The sequence below is a fragment of the Eurosta solidaginis genome, chromosome 2 (genome assembly GCF_040869045.1).
Source record: "Eurosta solidaginis isolate ZX-2024a chromosome 2, ASM4086904v1, whole genome shotgun sequence".
In the NCBI taxonomy this organism is placed as follows: domain Eukaryota; kingdom Metazoa; phylum Arthropoda; class Insecta; order Diptera; family Tephritidae; genus Eurosta; species Eurosta solidaginis.
This window is the reverse complement of record NC_090320.1, coordinates 223,213,725-223,233,554: the sequence shown is the minus strand read 5'-3', so window position 1 is coordinate 223,233,554 and position 19,830 is coordinate 223,213,725. Positions and strand designations below refer to the sequence as shown.

The following is a 19,830-nucleotide window of genomic DNA, read 5'->3' as shown; positions in this document are numbered from 1 at the left end:
TCCCTTTTAAAATGCTCATTAACACCTTTCGTTGGATACCCATATTGTACACACGCATTCTAGAGTCACCCCTGGTCCACCTTTATGGCGATATCTCGAAAAGGCGTTCACCTATATAACTAAGGCCCGCTCCCTTTTAAAATGCTCATTAACCCCTTTCATTTGATACCCATATCGTACAAACAAATTCTAGGGTCACCCCTGGTCCACCTTAATGGCAATATCTCGAAACGGCGTCCACCTATGGAACTAAGGATCACTCCCTTTTAAAATGCTCATTAACACCTTTCATTTGATACCCATATCGTACAAACAAATTCTAGAGTCACCCCTGGTCCACCTTTATGCCGATATCTCGAAAAGGCGTCCACCTATAGAACTAAGCCGCACGCCCTTTTAAAATACTCATTAACGCCTTTTGTTTGATAGCCATATTGTACAAACACATTCTAGAGTCACCCCTGGTCAACCTTTATGGCGATATCTCGAAAAGGCGTCCACCTATAGAACTAAGCCCCACGCCCTTTTAACATACTCATTAACACCTTTCGTTTGATAGCCATATTGTACAAACGCATTCTAGAGTCACCCCTGGTCCACTTTTATGCCGATATCTCGAAAAGGCGACCACCTATACAACTACCACCACTCCCTTTTAAAACCCTCATTAATAACTTTAATTTGATACCCATATCGTACAAACATATTCTAGAGTCACCTCTGGTCCACCTTTATGGCGATACCTCGAAAAGGCGTCCACCTATAGAACTAAGACCCACGCCCTTTTAAAATACTCATTAACACCTTTCGTTTGATACACATATTGTACAAACGCATTCTAGAGTCATCCCTGGTCCACCTTTATGGCGATATCTCGAAAAGGCGAACACCTATACAACTACCACCACTCCCTTTTAAAACCCTCCTTAATACCTTTAATTTGATACCCATATCGTACAAACACATTCTAGAGTCACCCCTGGTCCACCTTTATGGCGATATCTCGAAAAGGCGTCCACCTGTAGAACTAAACCCCACGCCATTTTGAAATACTCATTAACACCTTTCATTTGATACCCATATCGTACAAACAAATTCTAGGGTCTCCCCAGGTCCACCTTTATGGCGATATATCGAAACGGCGTCCACCTATGGAAATAAGGATCACTCCCTTTTATAATACTCATTAACACCTTTCATTTGATACCCATATCGTACAAACAAATTCTAGAGTCACCCCTGGTCCACCTTTATGGCGATATCTCGAAACGGCATCCACCTATGGAAATAAGGACCACTTCCTTTTAAAATACTCATTAATACCTTTCATTTGATACCCATATCGTACAAACAAATTCTAGAGTCACCCCTGGTCCACCTTTATGGCGATATCTCGAAACGGCGTCCACCTATGCAAATAGGGATCACTCCCTTTTAAAATACTCATTAGCACTTTTCATTTGATACCCATATCGTCCAAACAAATTCTAGGGTTACCCCTGGTCCACCTTTATGGCGATATATCGAAACGGCGTCCACCTATGGAAATAAGGATCACTCCCTTTTAATATACTCATTAGCACCTTTCATTTGATATCCATATCGTACAAACAAATTCTAGAGTCACCCCTGATCCACCTTTATGGCGATATCTCGAAACGGCGTCCACCTATGGAAATAAGGATCACTCCCTTTTAAAATACTCATTAACACCTTTCGTTTGATACCCATATCGTACAAACAAATTCTAGAGTCACCCCTGGTCCACCTTTATGGCGATATCTCGAAACGGCGTCCACCTATGGAAATAAGGATCACTCCCTTTTAAAATACTCATTAGCACCTTTCATTTGATACCCATATCGTACAAACAAATTCTAGAGTAACCCCTGGTCCACCTTTATGGCGATATCTCGAAACGGCGTCCACCTATGGAAATAAGGATCACTCCATTTTAAAATACTCATTACCACCTTTCATTTGATACCCATATCGTACAAACAAATTCTAGAGTCACCCCTTGTCCACCTTTATGCCGATATCTCGAAACGGCGTCCACCTATGGAAATAAAGATCACTCCCTTTTAAAATACTCATTAATACCTTTCACTTGATACACATGTCATACAAACACATTCCAGGGTTACCCTCGGTTCATTTTCCTACATGGTTATTTTCCCTTATGTTGCCACCATAGCTCTCAACTGAGTATGTAATGTTCGTTACACCCGAACTTAACACTTAACCTTCCTTACTTGTTCTATGTATTCTATGCGCGTCCGCTATTTATCACAACTGATTCAGCTATATGTTATACACAGAAATACAACAGAGGGTTGTGTCTTCGCATTTCGGTGCACCCTGTGCTGTAGCTAGTTGTTTAACCACTGCCGCTAGATGGGTCTCCTAAGCATTATGTAAGCGAGGTTAGGCGTTTTTTTCACGCGTAAACGAAACGTATACGCGTGTAAAAAAATACGGCTATTATGTATGAGGCTGTGTTTAACGCATCTACATATATACAAAACTGCTTATGTGACGGGGCTATAAGATTGATTTAACTGAACCGTACAGTCTCGCCGTCACTGCCACCTTGCTTGCTTCAACGGGATTATTTGTACTAGAATAGCGTAAGGGGGAAAAAATTAAATACCAAATCTATAACAGATGCTGCCGTCCTCATTGTGAAAGCAAAATATTCGAAATGTGCCACAGGCATAACGGCTTTTTGTTGCACGCAAGCTGCCTCAGGACCTAAATGTAAGCAACACACACTGCCACACACATTTCTGACATAGTTAGCTAAGGGATTGCTTTTATATTTAGCAACCCCCGCGCACAAACCAACCATGCAGCCAGCCAGCATCCTTTTGTAGCCAGCTACATATATCCGTCGAGAGTAGCATGTCTGATGTACTTATTTGGCCTTAATATGCGTAAACTTTTGTAGTTTCGTAATTAGAAAATGTTAGCGAAACAAAAATGGGCATATGATCAGTTTTTTTGGTACAATGTATTTATTAAAATAAATGAGTAACTATTGTGTGTACAATGACTACATCTGCACTATCAAATCTTAGAAATAGTTTCGATGCGGACTAAGTAAAAAAGCTTTGAATATGTATGAAATTTGTTTTTTTTTTTTCAAATACATCGACTTTTTGTCTTATGAGATTTACCGGTTTTGAAATTTGCTTTTACACCCAAAAACTATTCTGCTTTTAGGGTGACGTTCAATAATGCCAAAAAATTTTAACTGAATTAACATTTTAATTCTTTTTTTAAAGCGAATTAATATCACAGGCTAATTCTCAACCCGAAAGAGAATGTGCTGGAGGGATTCACCCTTGTTCTGTAAAGTGGTAAAATAAACAAAATTCGACAAAAAAATTTATTCAAATGTATGGAATTTTTATTTTATAACTTCGTTGTTTCACAGAACGAGATTCCTGCTATATAACCGATTTGTTAAGCGAGGCCTTAAGAGCTTACTTTCTTTCTATTAGTTTTGCTTCATGGTTTTCCGCGAATTGCAGTACAAAATTGGAGAATATTGCAAACCATTTTTGACTAATTTCCTGGGCAGCTGGAGTCCTGAAACTTTGCAACACAAACCAAAACCCAATGACAATTTAACATGAGGAAAACACTTTGTTTGGCGGCCGCCGTGGTGTGGTGGTAGCGTGCTCCGTGAAATTTTGATTTCGAGTTTTAAGGAACTTAATGATGACCCAGAGACCTGAAACTTTTAACAAAGCCTCGGGCTTTATTATGTTGTAGTCTTAAGGATAAAAGAGTTGAGATATTTAGAAAATCGATTCAGACCATGTGGAGTTTTTGAAAAAAGTCCACACTTGGAAATTTTGCTTTCGAGTTTTTAGGATCTTCCCAATAATTCAATTACCTTGGACTTACTTCTCACTGAGAAACCTTACACTTAGTTCAGAGCCCACGTCCTAGAAAACTAGATGCTTGAAATGTTGAACATATTTCTGAGGCCTAAAGGTGTAAAATATCTATTCTAAAAAATAGGGGGCTCACCGATCGAGGTACCTAGAAAATTGTACGGTAGGAGGAATTTGGTTATCAATTTTCATGGGAATTGCTATTAAGCTACAAATTTGAATTTTTACTCATAGTTAAGAGCACCGAAGCAGTGCTAGAAAAAGGCGACATAAGAAGAAGATAAACATTTGTTAAACATTTCCTTTGTCGAAACGGTTCAAAACCAAGCGGATTTCCATTGTAGTGTGGTGATAGCGTGCTCCTCATATCACATCAACAGTCCTGGACTCAAGTACAGGGCAAAGCAACATAAAACATTTAGAAAAAATTTGTTTAGGCGAGGTGGCCGCTAGGCAAATGTTTGGTAAACACTCAGAGTATTTTTCTGTCATGAAAAGCTTCTCAGTGAAAATTCACCTACGCTAATTGGAAGAAAAGCTCGGCCTTGACCTCCTCGTAGATAAATCACGCCAAGTACTTCTTCTTAACTTTCCATTGTTTCCATAGATATTTCGCAGGGCTACTCGCTCGTCGTTTTTGTCGCACTGCAGTTGGTGTACTCATCGCTTAAAAGCACTGATGGTGACTTCCCAAACGGGTGTCAAACACTTATTATTAAGAAGCGCATCTTACTTGAAATTTCATTTTAGCCAACCATAAATTGTTTCTTTTCTACAGAAACTCACGCCGATGGCCACTAATGATTGATCCTCAAGGGCAAGCAAATAAATGGATAAAGAATTTAGAGAAAAACAATCGTCTTTGTGTTATACGTCTCAATCAGCCCGACTATACGCGCGTACTGGAAAATGCTATACAATTCGGTTTGCCAGTTTTATTGGAGAACGTTGGCGAAGAATTGGACCCTCTTTTAGAGGCAATCTTACTTAAGCAACTCTTCAAACAAGGTGGCACATTATGTATAAAGTTAGGCGATTCTGTGATTGAATATAATCATGCGTTTAAGTGCGTAACATAATGACACTTTAACTTGCTTCTTGCACAATACATTTTTTTCTCACCTAGATTTTATATATCAACAAAATTACGTAATCCTCATTATCTACCCGAAGTCGCAGTAAAAGTTACCGTTCTGAATTTTATGATCACCACACAAGGTTTACAAGATCAGCTATTAGGTATAACAGTGGCACGTGAGAGACCTGATTTGGAGGCAGAAAAGAATACATTAATTGTACAGGGTGCTGAGAATAAACGCATGCTAAAGGAAACAGAAGATAAAATACTGGAAGTACTTTCCTCGGCCGATAATATTTTGGAGGATGAAACTGCTGTACAAATATTGAGTTCTTCAAAAGCATTGGCTAATGATATAAACGAGAAACAAATTGTTACTGAAGCCACAGAAAAGCAAATCGATATAGCTCGTTTGAGTTATGTACCCATTGCGGCACATTCAACTATTCTGTTCTTTACTATAGGTAAGTACAGTTATTTTTACTTCACAGAGTATTTTAATTTCGCTAGCCAAAAGGTACATTGTAATGGCATAAAAAATGTCGGTGTCGAGGTATAAAATAAAAATGTAAGGCGCGATAATCTCCGAAGAGATTTTAGGCCGAGCTTCTCTCACTCCTTTTAATTCTTGATTTGGCACTTTAGATAGCTATTGCAATCCGGGCTGAAGAAAGATGTTAGAAAACATCAAAGGTTAGGGGAGATCCCTACTCGAAATATTTTGATTGAAATTTTTTCTGAAATATCTTTGTTTTGATACCTATTTTGGTATATCACGTATAAATTCTTTAATTTGCCGACCTTCCAAAAAGATGCTTAGAAGCAACATCCAAGAAAGCTTAGTATATTTGGTAGGCGGGACTCTGGCGATCCCAAGTTCCTCATGGCGGGATGACCTAGAAGGTTTAATGTGGTCATATAATCGTTCACAAGATTGTTGGGCTGGTAACTCAATGGGCTAGTTACCGGATAGTACCGGATCTATATCCGGCAAAGGATCAAGACATGCTCATATTGCTTTACACAATTGTTTTTGTTACTGATATCAGAGAAAAATTACTAAGTTTACAAACGTTTCTAAATTTCACTTCTGTATCAGGTAGTTTTTCGGGAGCTGAGTATTGAACTTGAAATCTCCAATCTTCATACTTTACACTAGTGTAAAGGCCTTTATCCACTCAGCCATATGAATGCCCCGCTACTCGCTTTGCAATTGATCTGTAACTATTGCCTTTTTTGTTACTATTTCTTTATACACCATTAGGTATATTATAATTCTATACGTTTTAACCCTAATTGTGTGGAATACTTATGGGCGCGCTCTCAAGATAATAGTACTAAAATATGTTAAATATCGGATGTCCTAGTGCATATTTCTGTAAATGCTACCAAATCAACAGAGCCACCCTGTTGATGCGAATTTGATCCAGATAGATATCAGGATCACAGTGTTGTTGCATTTTCATGTTAAATTTTTAGCGGTATTTGGATCAGGTTTTATTGGAACGCAACCATTGGCGAAGCACATGGATATTTGGCAAAAAGCTAAACATAAGTTGGAATCAAGGCGAATCTATAAAAGCGAATTCAACCAATTCACCATGCAGAAGAATGTCAAGTCAAACGAAAATTTTTATTGATTTCGATTAAATGATATATTGTCAAGGCGAATTCAGTACCAGGTGTTGTTATCCCAACAGCTGATTGTTTGTTCTTGATAATTTTCATACAACACCTTGTACAACTATGTCAGTTAATCGAAATCAATGAAAATTTTCTTTTGGCTTGACATTCTTCTGCACGGCGAATTGGTTGATTTCGCTTTGCCACCACCTGGTATGGATTCGCCTTGCATATTGTTGTACAAGGCGTTATATGGGAAATAATCAAGAAGTAATCAGCTGTTCAGATTACAACACCTGGTACTGAATTCGCCTTGGTTGGAACTTTCAACAAAACAAGACGCGGCCGCTTAAAGCTCCGTCACATAAGCAGTTTTTATATATGTAGATGCGTTTAACACAATCTTATGCATTATGAGTAGATTGCACGTATTTTTATGGAGAACAGCAGATCGGGCGAAACCAGCGCCATCTGACATGAAAAATTAGCTATCTTCCAACTTTTGTTGCAAGCAAAGCATAAGAAGAAAAAATCGGCATTTGATCTGGCTAGGGTGCTTTCACAATTTGCAAGTGAAATTATTTTTCCCACTTGTTGGAATTTTTCTAAAATTTTTCAGTTCGGGGATCTATAAAGTAAACTAGCGATCAGCACCTAAATTACAACATTCGCTAACGCTAAAACTAAGTCCCATGTAACAGTATTAGAGTAAAGCCCTTATTCTTTGTCATCATTATTTCCATCCTGCCAAAGATTTCATCAGATGTCGTTGTATTTTTAAATTAGAAATTATATTTTCCCAAGCTGAGAATCGCACTAGAGTCATCAAATTTCGAATCCCGCGCGCCGATGTAGCGGTATGTTTAATTTTTTTTTCAGTTTTACTGCATAATAATTTAATAAAAACAAAATTAACAAATCTTAAGGACTGACTATATGAAAAAATTGATATAACCGAGTTCTGTAGAAGTTCAGTTTGAAAATAAGATTTTTTTGTTAAAACGAAACCGTGTTTGGACGCTGCGAAAAATATTATTTGTAATTTATCGGAAACACTAAAAACTGTAAACTAATCTGGAATACTTATATTGATATCGATACTTTTAGGGCAGTTCCTTGTTAAGAGTATATTTTATAAATTTTTGGAAGTTAATCTACTTCTTTGCTTGGAACAGATAAATTTCATATCAGAAAAAATGTGTTCGCAAAAGAAAGTTGAAGGAAAAATGATAAGCACTTGAATGAAATTTCTTTGAGCTGAGTATAAAATAAGCTATCTATGTTCCTCTAGAACTCGGTAATATCATTTTTATCAATAAATGATATTTCACTCCTAAGAATTATTATTTCTGATTGTATTTCAAACCCACATTGGCTTATGTCACATGTTAAAGGATTTTCAAGTATGTCAATGAAATGTTGTATTTTTCCGAAGTCTTCAAATCTATCCCCAAAATTAAAAAAAGGGTTTCCAATAATTCAGCGTGCCTATTTTTTACTTCTGAAACATTATTATTGTTGACTAAAGGATAGGTTAGAGGAAAACTTGAACAATCTCCAGATTTTACTTCAGAAAACAGTAAAAACATAACAGTTTGAAACTGAAGGGCTTCATTAATTAACTTGGTAAAGTTTTTTCCTTCCTTTTAATTTCAAATTAAGCTAATTTAAATTATTACTCATATCAGAAAGAAATGCCAAATGAAAAATAAATTCTTTATGCTGCAAAGCCTGTATAAAGTCATTTGTTCCAGCCACTGTAGCACTTCATTCCTTATAGCAAATAATCTGTTTAGATAATTACCCCAGCTTAATCACCGTACTTCGGTGAACATTTTAAGGTCATTATATTTAGCCTTCGTACTTTTTAAAAACTGATTTTTCACTGAGATCTTTTCATGGCAGAAATACACTCGGAGTGCTTGTCGAACAGTGCCGAGGGGCGACCCCGCTTAGGCAAATTTTCTTCTAATTGAAAAACATTATTTCTAAAATTTTTATGTTGATTTGCCCGGGGTGTGAACCCAGGGTCTTCGGTGTGGTAGGCGGAGCACGCTACCATTATACCACGGCGGCCGCCATATACATACTTAAATATGTGCATACATATAGTACACAGCATAAGTAGAGAGCGCAGTGAGCGTAAAATTCTCTTTGAAATTTTCTCATGTATTGACTGTTGATCGCTGTTGAAACGACCAGTGAGATCAGTTGTGTTAACAAAAAAATCAGTTAGATTGATTAGGAAGATGCCAATTTTACAGAAGTTTGTTAACTTAAGAGCGACAATTTCTCTTCTGTTGAAATGACTGAACTAATTTGTTCGCTTGACAAAGACCTCGGTCGAATTAACCATAATTCGATCAATTTCACTGAATCTCCGTTAAGTCAAGAACAACATAACCGATTTGTTGATTTTACTAGAATCACTTTTTTCAGTGTATGGTTTAGAGTTAGCGAATGTTGGAATTCGAGTGCACAGGGCTAATTACAGATGAAGAAAACTACTCATATTATCTATTTACTCCGCCACTAATGCACTATATACAACGTACATAAATATATGTGTACTATAAGTGATACTCTTTGCTCACGTACAATGTCTTTCCTGCGGTCAATTACGTTTGGCTGCAAAGGATAGCGCTCTAATTTCCTTTGCAAATGTTTCAGGCTTGTTTTCGTTAGCTTTAGTAGAAATTAATTAAAAAGCCTGAAAATAGCATTTCCTAGTTAAAACATATGCAATTAGTAAATTGCTGCATTTGTCCCTATTCTATTGCTTCTCTTTATTCGAGTAAAACTTAATCATTGCAATGCAAGTATACCTTAATTGAAACAATTGTGGAAGTGCTGTGTGAAAGAACGATAGCGTGAAAAAATTGAATTCATGGCGAGTTATTGGGGGAATATATTGTATTTACAAGCTAGAAAGGAAAGAAAATGTAGTGTACTCCATACCTGTATTCATATTAGAGCTTACGAGATTCTCGAATCTCGAATTACTCGTTAGGCTCGCGATATTCTCGAATTTCGAATTACTCGTAAGGCTCCCGAGATTCTCGAATCTCGAATTACTCGTAAGGATCGCGAGCTTCTCGACATTCAACTTAATCGATTCATTGGCTGTTTTATATAAAGCTTACGATTTTTTATGGAGCACAAGCCAAAATGTATGTACGCAAAACCACAAGTAAAAAACCCCGAAATGTATAGAATATTCCCAATGCAGCGACTGAATTGAAAGTTGACAAGATCGCGAGCCTTACGAGTAATTCGAGATTCGGGAATATCACGAGAAGCCGTGTTCTTGATTTCTCGTTGCAAAATAAAATATTGCGAACAAAATTATATTATAATAAATATGTTTTGAGTTAAATCTCATTGAAGAAATATAATCAGCAAAAAAATCACAAGTAAAAAAAACCAAGTTTATAAATACTGTCCATACAGCGATTAGGTAAGAATGTCGAGAAGCTCGCGAGATTTACGAGTACTTCGAGATGCGAGAATCTCGCGAGAAGTCGAGTTCTCGATTTCTCGGGTCTCGAAAATCTCGCTTGTGTTCGAGAAAAAATCGTAAGCTCTAATTCATATAAAAGGATCGAGAAAAGTAATCGATCCCAAAATAAGTATAGACGGAAAGTACTCGATACATGCTCGTATCGTTCCCTTAAAAAAGTTAAGCAAAATTGATGAGTAGTGCTGCTCAAATTTTTTTTATTGAAGTGCAAATAACAATACATGCACAAAGTTGTATAGAAATTTTTTGTACTCAAAAAATATACATAAAATAGCAGACCCGGCAGACGTTGTTCTGCCATAAATTTGGCCTATCTGCATACATTTTAATAAGCTTTTTCCGTCTAACTCTGCCCTACCCCTCTACACTTTTTCCTAATCTTTTTATTCACTCCTCCCTCCGTCTTTTTCGCCTCATCTTCGTCTCATTCTATCTCTTTCTCAGTCTCCTTCTCTCTTTTCTCTTCTCACAAGTTTTTCTCCTTCCTCTTCACCTCTTATTGCCATGTATGTGGTATGTATTTTGTTCCAGTCCCATTCCGAGTCTCAGTCCCAGTCCCACTCCGAGTCTCAGTCTCAGTCCTAGTCCTAATCCCAGTCCCAGTCCGTCTCTGGTATACTTCCCGGAAAAAAGCATCGTAAATACTAATATAGGCAAATTTATATACGAAATTTCGGGCAAATCGAATAGGACGTATGTAAATAGGTATGTGGGTATTATTAATTCTTGTCTTTATTTCGGCTTTGCATGCATATTTATCAGTTTTGCCAGGTTGATGCGACTAAATCGAATATCACAATGAACTTTAGAGCTCTCAGCAACAGCTTTCATTTGATATCCATATTGTACAAACACATTCTAGGGGTACCCGGGTCCACGTTTTGGGCTATATCTCGAGACCCTAGCCTCACAGTTGTATGAAAATTATCCTATACTATAGCACTCATCAACAGCTTTAATTTGATATCCATATTGTATAAACACATTCTAGGGTACCCGAGTCCACGTTTTGGGCTATATCTCGAGATTCTAGCCTCCCAGTTCTTTAAAAATTATCCTGTAGTATAGCACTCATCAACAGCTTTCAATTGATATTCATATTGTATAAACACATTCTAGGGGTACCCGGTATATCAACATTCAAGTTGATATTTTAAAAAAATTTTTATTTTTGTTTGTAATATAAAATTTATTTTTGTTTATTTTTGAGTTTAGATATTTTCCAACTAATTAGAATTTTCTTTTTTTGAAGTTATTCAAAATTTTAAGTTAACACGAAAACTCAATTAAAATTATTTTAAAAATTAAAGTAAAGAGTACAAAGTAGTTAACACTATATTTACTCCCCCTCCAAGAAAATTTGAAACAAACAAATTATTAATTAATATTAAATGTAACCTTTTTTTGTTTTTTGTTGCTTAATGTATTTGTATTTAAATTAGTGTTAATAAGTATGTTTGCTGGTTTAAGTAAATCAATTGAAATATTTTTAATAGTATTATTGTATTGAATTGTAAATGTTTTATGTTTCTTAGATATAACTTTAAAAGGTCCTTCATAAGGTGATTCTAAATTAGATTTACGAAGAACTTTAACAAAAACATACTCACAATTTTCTAATTGTTTAGGAACGAAAACATTTTCTTTGTTATGATGAAAAACTTTAGAACGAACAAGTGAAAAATATTCTCTTATTTTATGAAGAGCGTCATTAGAAAAATCATGTTCTTTATTACTATTTGAAATAATTAATTCACCAGGTATTCTAAGTGTTTGGCCATAAACAAGTTCAGCAGATGAACATTTTAAATCTTCTTTAATAGAAGTTCGTAAACCAAGTAGAATGAATGGTAAAATGTCAGACCAATGAACCGAGTCGTTTGATGCTATAATTGCTGCTTTTAAAGTTCGATGAAATCTCTCTATCATGCCATTTGCTTGGGGATGGTAAGGAGATGTATGAATTTTATGAGAACCTAAAAGTTTAGTTAATTCTGTAAAAAATTTTGAGGTGAATTGTGAACCTTGATCTACTGTAATATTTAATGGTATACCAAATCGTGGTATATAATTTTGAATAAAAGTTTTTACTATAGTATTTGTTGAAATATCTTTAAGCGGATAAGCTTCTGGCCAACGTGAAAATCTGTCAATAATTGTTAAAATATAACAATTTCCATTTGAAACTGGAAGAGGTCCAACAATATCCATATGAATATGTTCAAAACGGCCTGATGGTATTTGAATTTTTTGGATAGGAGATTTAGTATGTCTTGAAATTTTGGATTTTTGACAATTGATGCAAGATGAAGTCCAATCGTTAATCTCTTTACGCATGTTAGGCCAATAATATTTATTTTGAATTAATTTTCTAGTTGTTCTTATACTTGGATGAGATAATGAGTGAATTTTGTCAAATATAATTCTTCTCATAGAATGTGGAACATAAGGTCGAAAAGGTTGTAGAGAAACATCACACCATATATTTAAATTAATAACTGGAATATGAATTTCCTTTGAATTATTTTTAGAAGTTTGATCAGAAATGGTTTTTTGTAAAAATGTATCAGTTTGTTGTTCTTTATATAAAGTTTCTAAATTTATATCTTGAGTTGAAATTGCATTTATTTCTGGAATACGGGAAAGTGTGTCGGCAACTATGTTGTCTTTTCCACGTATATATTGAATATCATTTGTAAATTGAGCAATATATTCAAGGTGACGTAGTTGACGAGGAGATCTATCTACTTTAGAATTTAGAACATGAATTAAAGGTTTATGATCAGTATAAATAGTAAAAGTTCTACCTTCAAGAAAATGTTTAAAATGTTTAATTGAATTATAAATAGCCAAAAGTTCACGATCAAATGTTGAATATTTAGTTTCTGTTGTAGTTAATTTTCTTGAAAAATAAGCTAAGGGTTCTAGTATATTATTGCTAGTTTGTTGAAGAACTGCTCCAATAGCAACATTTGATGCATCTACTGCTAATGATAAAATACCATTTTTGTCGAAATGTGTAAGTAAAGTATTTTTGGCAAAAAGTTTTTTAACATTTTCGAAAGCTGTTGTGGTTTCATTTGTCCAATTTAATTGTTTAAGTTTGTTTTTAATTGCATGTGTTAACATTTCATGCAGAGGACTAAGTTCTGTTGCTAACATTTTAATATATCTGTGATAGTAATTTATCATACCTAAAAATTTTTGTAATTTATTTATAGAAATTGGTTTTTCAAAATTTGTTATGATTTCAATTCTATCGAAAGATGGTTTAATACCTTCGCCTGAAATTTCGTAACTTAAAAAATTTAATTTATTTACACCGAGAGTACATTTTGAAGGTTTGATATTTAAATTATATTCTTCAAGTCTTTTGAAAACTGATTTTAAATGATTTATATGTTGATCTTCATTATCACTGGCAATAAGAATGTCATCAATGTATGTAAATACAAAATCGAAATCAGAAAATACTTCATTAATAAAGCGTTGGAAAGTTTGAGCACTGTTTCGTAAACCGAAAGGCATTCTTACGAATTCAAACATCCCAAAAGGGGTAGTTATTGCAGTTTTATGAATGTCTTCTTCTGCCATTGGAATTTGGTGGTAAGCACGCACAAGATCAATTTTGGAAAAAAATTTTTTGTTTTTTAAATCAATTGTTAAATCGTGAATATGTGGTAAAGGATACCGATCTGGTGTAGTAATAAAATTAAGTCTTCGATAGTCTCCGCAAGGTCTCCAATCATTTGGTTCTTTTTTAGGAACGAGATGAAGTGGAGATGCAATAGGAGAATTTGAGGGTCTGCATATACCCGTTTTAACTAAAAATTCAAATTCAGCTTTAGCAATTTTAAGTTTGATTGGATCAAGACGTCTGGGTTTCGAAAATGGTAAAATACCTTTTGTTTCTATCCTGTGAACCGTATGGTGTTTAACTTTTTTAGTATAATCTGGTTCACAGGTAATAGACGGAAATTCATTAAGTAATTTTGAGAACTTATTTTCGACAATAGGAATTTTGAGTGAGAAAATATCAGAAAATCCAGAAGATCCAGCAACTTTAATTTTTGTAGTAGAATCCATTATTTCTTTATTTTTAATATTGACAATAATTCCGAATTTTTCTAAAAAGTTTGCTCCTAAAATTGGTGTATCAATGTTCGCAATAATGAATGGAAATTCAAAATCTCTTCTTAAACCTAAATCAATTTTAAGTAGTTTTGTACCGAAAGTTTCAATTGAAGAACCGTTTGCTGCGGTCAAAGTAAGATCCGAATTTCTTTTATAAATTTTAAATTTAGAAAAAGGAATAACTGATACAACTGCACCTGTATCGATAAGAAAATTAAGTTTATTGAATTTATCAAATATGAATAGGCGACGAGTAGGTTTAATAATAGTTCCATTATCCGTCACCGTCATAATGGATCGTTTCAGTTTAAATTTTGTTCGTAATTTGAATTATGATTTTGATTAAAATTGCATGGGCGTATACATTTGAGAGCGTTATTCTTAAATTTTTTGTGATACCAACAAATAGTTGTTTGTGAATTAAAATTACGATTGTTTGAAAAATTTCTTGATCCTGAAAAATTTCGAGATTTAGATCTATTTCTATCTTTAGATCTTGAACGGATTTGTAATTGATTAATATCATTCGAAATTTTATTTAAATTTTGATAAATAGCCGTAGTTAATTCAGTTAAATTTTTAACGCATTGTTCTAAAATATTATTATTTATACTTGAGACTACAGGAGATTTGGAAGAATGAGGTTTATTGATTAAATCAAAAAGTTTGTCAGCTAAAATAATAATTTCATCTCTGTTTTGATTATTATTGGAAGTCAAATGAATTTGTATTTCTTGTGGTAATTTACGAATCCACAATTTAAAGAGTAATTCTTGGCTAACTATGGAGGCAGAACCTATAAGTGATTTCATAAATCTGAATAATTCAGATGGTGAACGATCACCAAGTTCAGTTTTTGAAAATAATTGTTCTAATCGTTTTTCTTCGCTAAGAGAAAATCTTTCACATAGAATTTTTTTGATTGTATCATATTTATTAAAAATAGGAGGAGGGTTAATAACATCTAAAATTTTAGATATAGTATCTCGTTGAAGAGTAATTAGAATATTTTGAAATTTTAAATTATCATCATTGATATTGTTAATTTCAAATTGTCCTTCAGCAAGCAAAAACCAGGCATCAGGACAATCTTGCCAAAATTGTGGTAATTTAATAGATTTAGTAGAAGGAAAATTTGTAAAGTTATCTTGTGTTGAAGTATTTTGTGTTGTATTAGAGATGTTGTTTTGTGTTGTATTAATGTTAGAATTTTGAGTTGTATTGTGAGTCATGATGTTATTTGTATGGTTGATATTTTGATTTTCTGAATTTGTAAATTTACGAGTTCGTATTGGTGAACGTAGAACTATATGAAAAGAAATTTAAATGAAAAATTTGAAAATAAGAAAATATTTAAGAATTTTTTGGAAAGGGAGTTAACAATTTAAATACAATATTTAATTTTATATAAAAAATAAATAAATTTAAATAACGTATATTAAAATTTTTAAGATATAAAAATAATCTTAAAATAAATTTGAAAGTTAAAAGGTTTAAAATTTTAATTTAAATTATAATTGAAAAATTTAAATTTAATATTAAAATAAAAATTATACTTACATAAAATTAAATTTAATAAAAAAATATTAAAATTAATAAGTAGTTGATTGATGATTGTTTAAAAATATCTTGAAATTAATATCTGGATTGTTTGATATCGTAATGCTTTTAAAAAATATGCAATGGCTTTGTTGTTTTCTTTGTAAATCTCTTAATTTTCATCGTGATGTCTTCATTTTAAATCTGTTCTTGTGTGTATTGCGTGCAAAATTGTTGTTGTGGCTTGGATAACTCAATCGTTGCTTTTAAGAGTATTAGGTTGTAAATGTTTTAATTTTGTTTACACACACGTTTTTAGAGTTTTTTATGTTTTTAATTTGATTTTCAACATTTATTCTATGTTTTAATGTTTCGTATATATAATTTACAGCGACTGTTATATGAAATTTGCACAGAATGTTGTTGTATTGCTTCACTAAGTTTAGTATAGCTTTTGAGAAATTGAAGCGATTCAGGCAATGTTTCGAGAAGATTTTTAGATAAATTAACGTATGTAGCTAATATGCTCTCTGATTTCGTTTGGAATACCTCATCAAGAATTGTTGAAAGATATTGCATTGTCATTACAGTCGTCAGTTGGACGACGTGGGCTATTCAAACTATCTACACTCATGTTATATGAACTATTTGGTATAAATGAAATTGTCGATGATGTCGATGATGTATCACTTTGATAAAGATGTTGTTGTTTTTCGGTAGAGGCACACGCACGTTCACATAATGTTCATAGAATACGCGTAGTATGGATTTAATCGAATTGCCGTCGATTTGTAAGTTAATTAAATGTGCCAATGAGGTCAATGACAATGGTAGATTAGTTGTTGAATTATTCGTAAAATCAAGTTTTATTAGATTTTTTAACAGCGAAATTTCATCCGGAATTTTCGTAATTTTGTTATCGCGTAAATCGAGAGTAGGTCAGAAGGATCGTTGGTAGGATCGCCAATATATCAACATTCAAGTTGATATTTTAAAAAAATTTTTATTTTTGTTTGTAATATAAAATTTATTTTTGTTTATTTTTGAGTTAAGATATTTTCCAACTAATTAGAATTTTCTTTTTTTGAAGTTATTCAAAATTTTAAGTTAACCCGAAAACTCAATTAAAATTATTTTAAAAATTAAAGTAAAGAGTACAAAGTAGTTAACACTATACCCGGGTCCACGTTTTGGGCTATATCTCGAGACCCTAGCCTCCCAGTTGTATGAAAATTATCATGTACTATAGCACTCATCAACAGCTTTCATTTCATATCTATATTGTATAAACACATTCTAGGGTACCCGGGTCCACGTTTTGAGCAATATCTCGAGACCCTAGCCTCCCAGTTCTTTGAAAATTATCCTGTACTATAGCACTCATCAACAGCTTTCATTTGATATCCATATTGTATAAACACATTCTAGGGTACCCGGGTCCACGTTTTGGGCTATATCTCGAGACCCTAACCTCCCAGTTCTTTGAAAATTATCCTGTACTATAGCACTCATCAACAGCTTTCATTTGATATCCATATTGTATAAACACATTCTAGGGTACCCGGGTCCACGTTTTGGGCTATATCTCGAGACCCTAGCCTCCCAGTTCTTTTAAAATTATCCTGTACTATAGCACTCATCAACAGCTTTCATTTGATATCCATATTGTATAAACACATTCTAGGGGTACCCGGGTCCACGTTTTGATCTCAAGACCGATTCTCAGGCCTACCCAATACGCTCACAAAATTTCATGAGAATCGGTTCAGCCGTTTCGGAGGAGTTAACCCTCTAACACCGTGACAGAAGAATTACTATATTTGTAAGTATATTAGATAAAATTTTAAATGATCCAAAAGCTCAAAAGTTTCAATATATTGATTGCTTAAAATATTTCATAAATAGCCTTATCGTCACAATACTCAGTTAAACTTAATGGTTGAGATCATGAAAAAGTATTTCAGCCTGGACTTGTGGATAATTTCATGATGTTCAACTTTGAACTGAGCGCGAAACTTGTGCAAGACATGAGATATTTGCGAAGTACTAAATTCTGCGACCCCGGGTTTCGAACATCTCAAACGCGCACATGCGACTTATAATGACTTTTAATACCATTAACATAATGTCAAAATAATGCAAGTTTCCAACTCTTATCTCAAATTCCGAGGTCAAACCCTTAAAGTGTTGGAGTAATTTTAATTTTCTTAATGATTCAATTTTGAATAAACATTTTGTTCAGTGCCATAATATTTTTGAATAATTTCTAATTGTTAACTTCTTAGTGTAAATTTGGGGTTTTATACTGTGCACTTTCATAACACAATCAAAAAACGATTTTTCATATAATTTTGCGAAGTTTACACAGTTTAAGACTGCGAGCATTCATGAGTTCAGTAAAGTCTATGCAGAAGTTACGTGCATTGGTTCATTTACTCATAACTTCTGAGCGGTCAAAATATGTTAGGTTCCAGATTCTTAATCATAAATACCCGTTTAGAATCTTACACGTGTCACATTGTTTGTCCACAATGGACTCCTAAACTACTGAACCGATTTTGAATTTGTTTTTCACCCTGTGTGTATTTTGATCTAACTTGAAATATAGGGCAGGTTATATCGCAGTTTATAGTCGCAATATTATTTTATTACAATTTTTTTAATATATTTATACGTAATAATAAAATGTTACGTATACGCACCGGCACTCATATTTTCAGGTGGTGTGTATATATTTCCGTGTAATTGGGGTTTCTGAGGGGGCCCGCGATTTAGAAGTACTAAGCCTTTTTTTTTTTAATTGAGGAGAGTCTTTAGTTGTTCCATGTGCAGGAAAGGCAAAAATGTGTGTTAGTTGATCGCCGGTGTTTGAACCGGATACCCCTAGAATATATTTATATAATAGGGATATCAAATGAAAGCTGTTGATGAGTGCTTTAGTACAGAGAAATATATTATACCGCTTGGTGACTAGGGTCTCAACATATAGACCAAAACGTGGACGCGGATACCCCTAGGTGTGTGGGTAATATGGATATGAAATGAAAGCTGTTGCTGAGAGCTCTAAAGTAATTTTCATTGGGATATTCGATTTAGTCGCATAAACCTGGAAAAACTGATAAATATGCATGCGAAGCCGAAATAGAGACATGAATTAATAATGCCCACATACCTATTTACATACGACCTATTCGATTTGCCTGAAATTAGGTATATAAATTCCGGGGAGTAGACCAGAGACGGACTGGGACTGGGACTGAGACTCGAAGTGGGACTGGGACTGGAACAAAATACATACCACCCTCTGGGACAGGCAATAAGGGATAAAGAAGCATGAGAAAAACTTGAGAGAAGAGAAAAGAGAGAAGGAGACTGTGAAAGAAATAGAATTAGACGAATATGGAGATAGATGAAGCAAAAAGGCGGAGGGAGGAGGAATGAATAAAAGGAGTAGGAAAAAGTGATGAGGGGTGGGGGGGGGGGGAGTTCAGATTTAGACGGAAAAAGCTTATTAAAATGTATGCAGATAGGCCAAATTTAGGGCAGAACAACGTCTGCCGGGTATGCTAGTAAATTATAAAATAATAAATATATACCATCATCAGAAATGTACAATTCAAGTTAAGAAAATTGCAATTACTATTAAAATTCAGAAAATTATAAGTAGGGTGTTATTTTTCAAAAGTTTTTCCAATTCATACTACGTAATGTAATACTTACATGTTATTTGCGGAAGTGTTGATGCTTTGTTGACAATGGTGGCTTGGATATACTATACCCCAAGTTTTCTCCAAGGCGTGTACATCCCGAGCTAAGAAATCAAACGGATTATAACTCTTTGCAACATGTTAATGAGGACGCTCCGGCCATGAAAGTAAGTGGACGGGGAGACCTTTCTAGAGTTGCGAGTGGCAGGTAAAGGAAGACTTGATGTTGTTGTTGTTGTTGTTGTAGCGATTAGGTTACTCCCCGAAGGCTTTGGGGAGTGTTATCGATGTGATGGTCCTTTGTCGGATACAGATCCGATACGC

General features: G+C 34.2%; 1 protein-coding gene across 1 annotated transcript in view; it reads left to right on the top strand.

The window, feature by feature from the left end:
• Positions 1-19,830, top strand: part of Dhc36C (Dynein heavy chain at 36C) — a 99,000-nt gene that overhangs the window by 46,226 nt on the left and 32,944 nt on the right. Inside the window, exons 26-27 of the mRNA XM_067769206.1 lie at positions 4,684-4,971; positions 5,032-5,447. Coding sequence (XP_067625307.1) covers positions 4,684-4,971; positions 5,032-5,447 — 704 coding nt within the window. The remainder of the gene's footprint in view (positions 1-4,683; positions 4,972-5,031; positions 5,448-19,830) is intronic.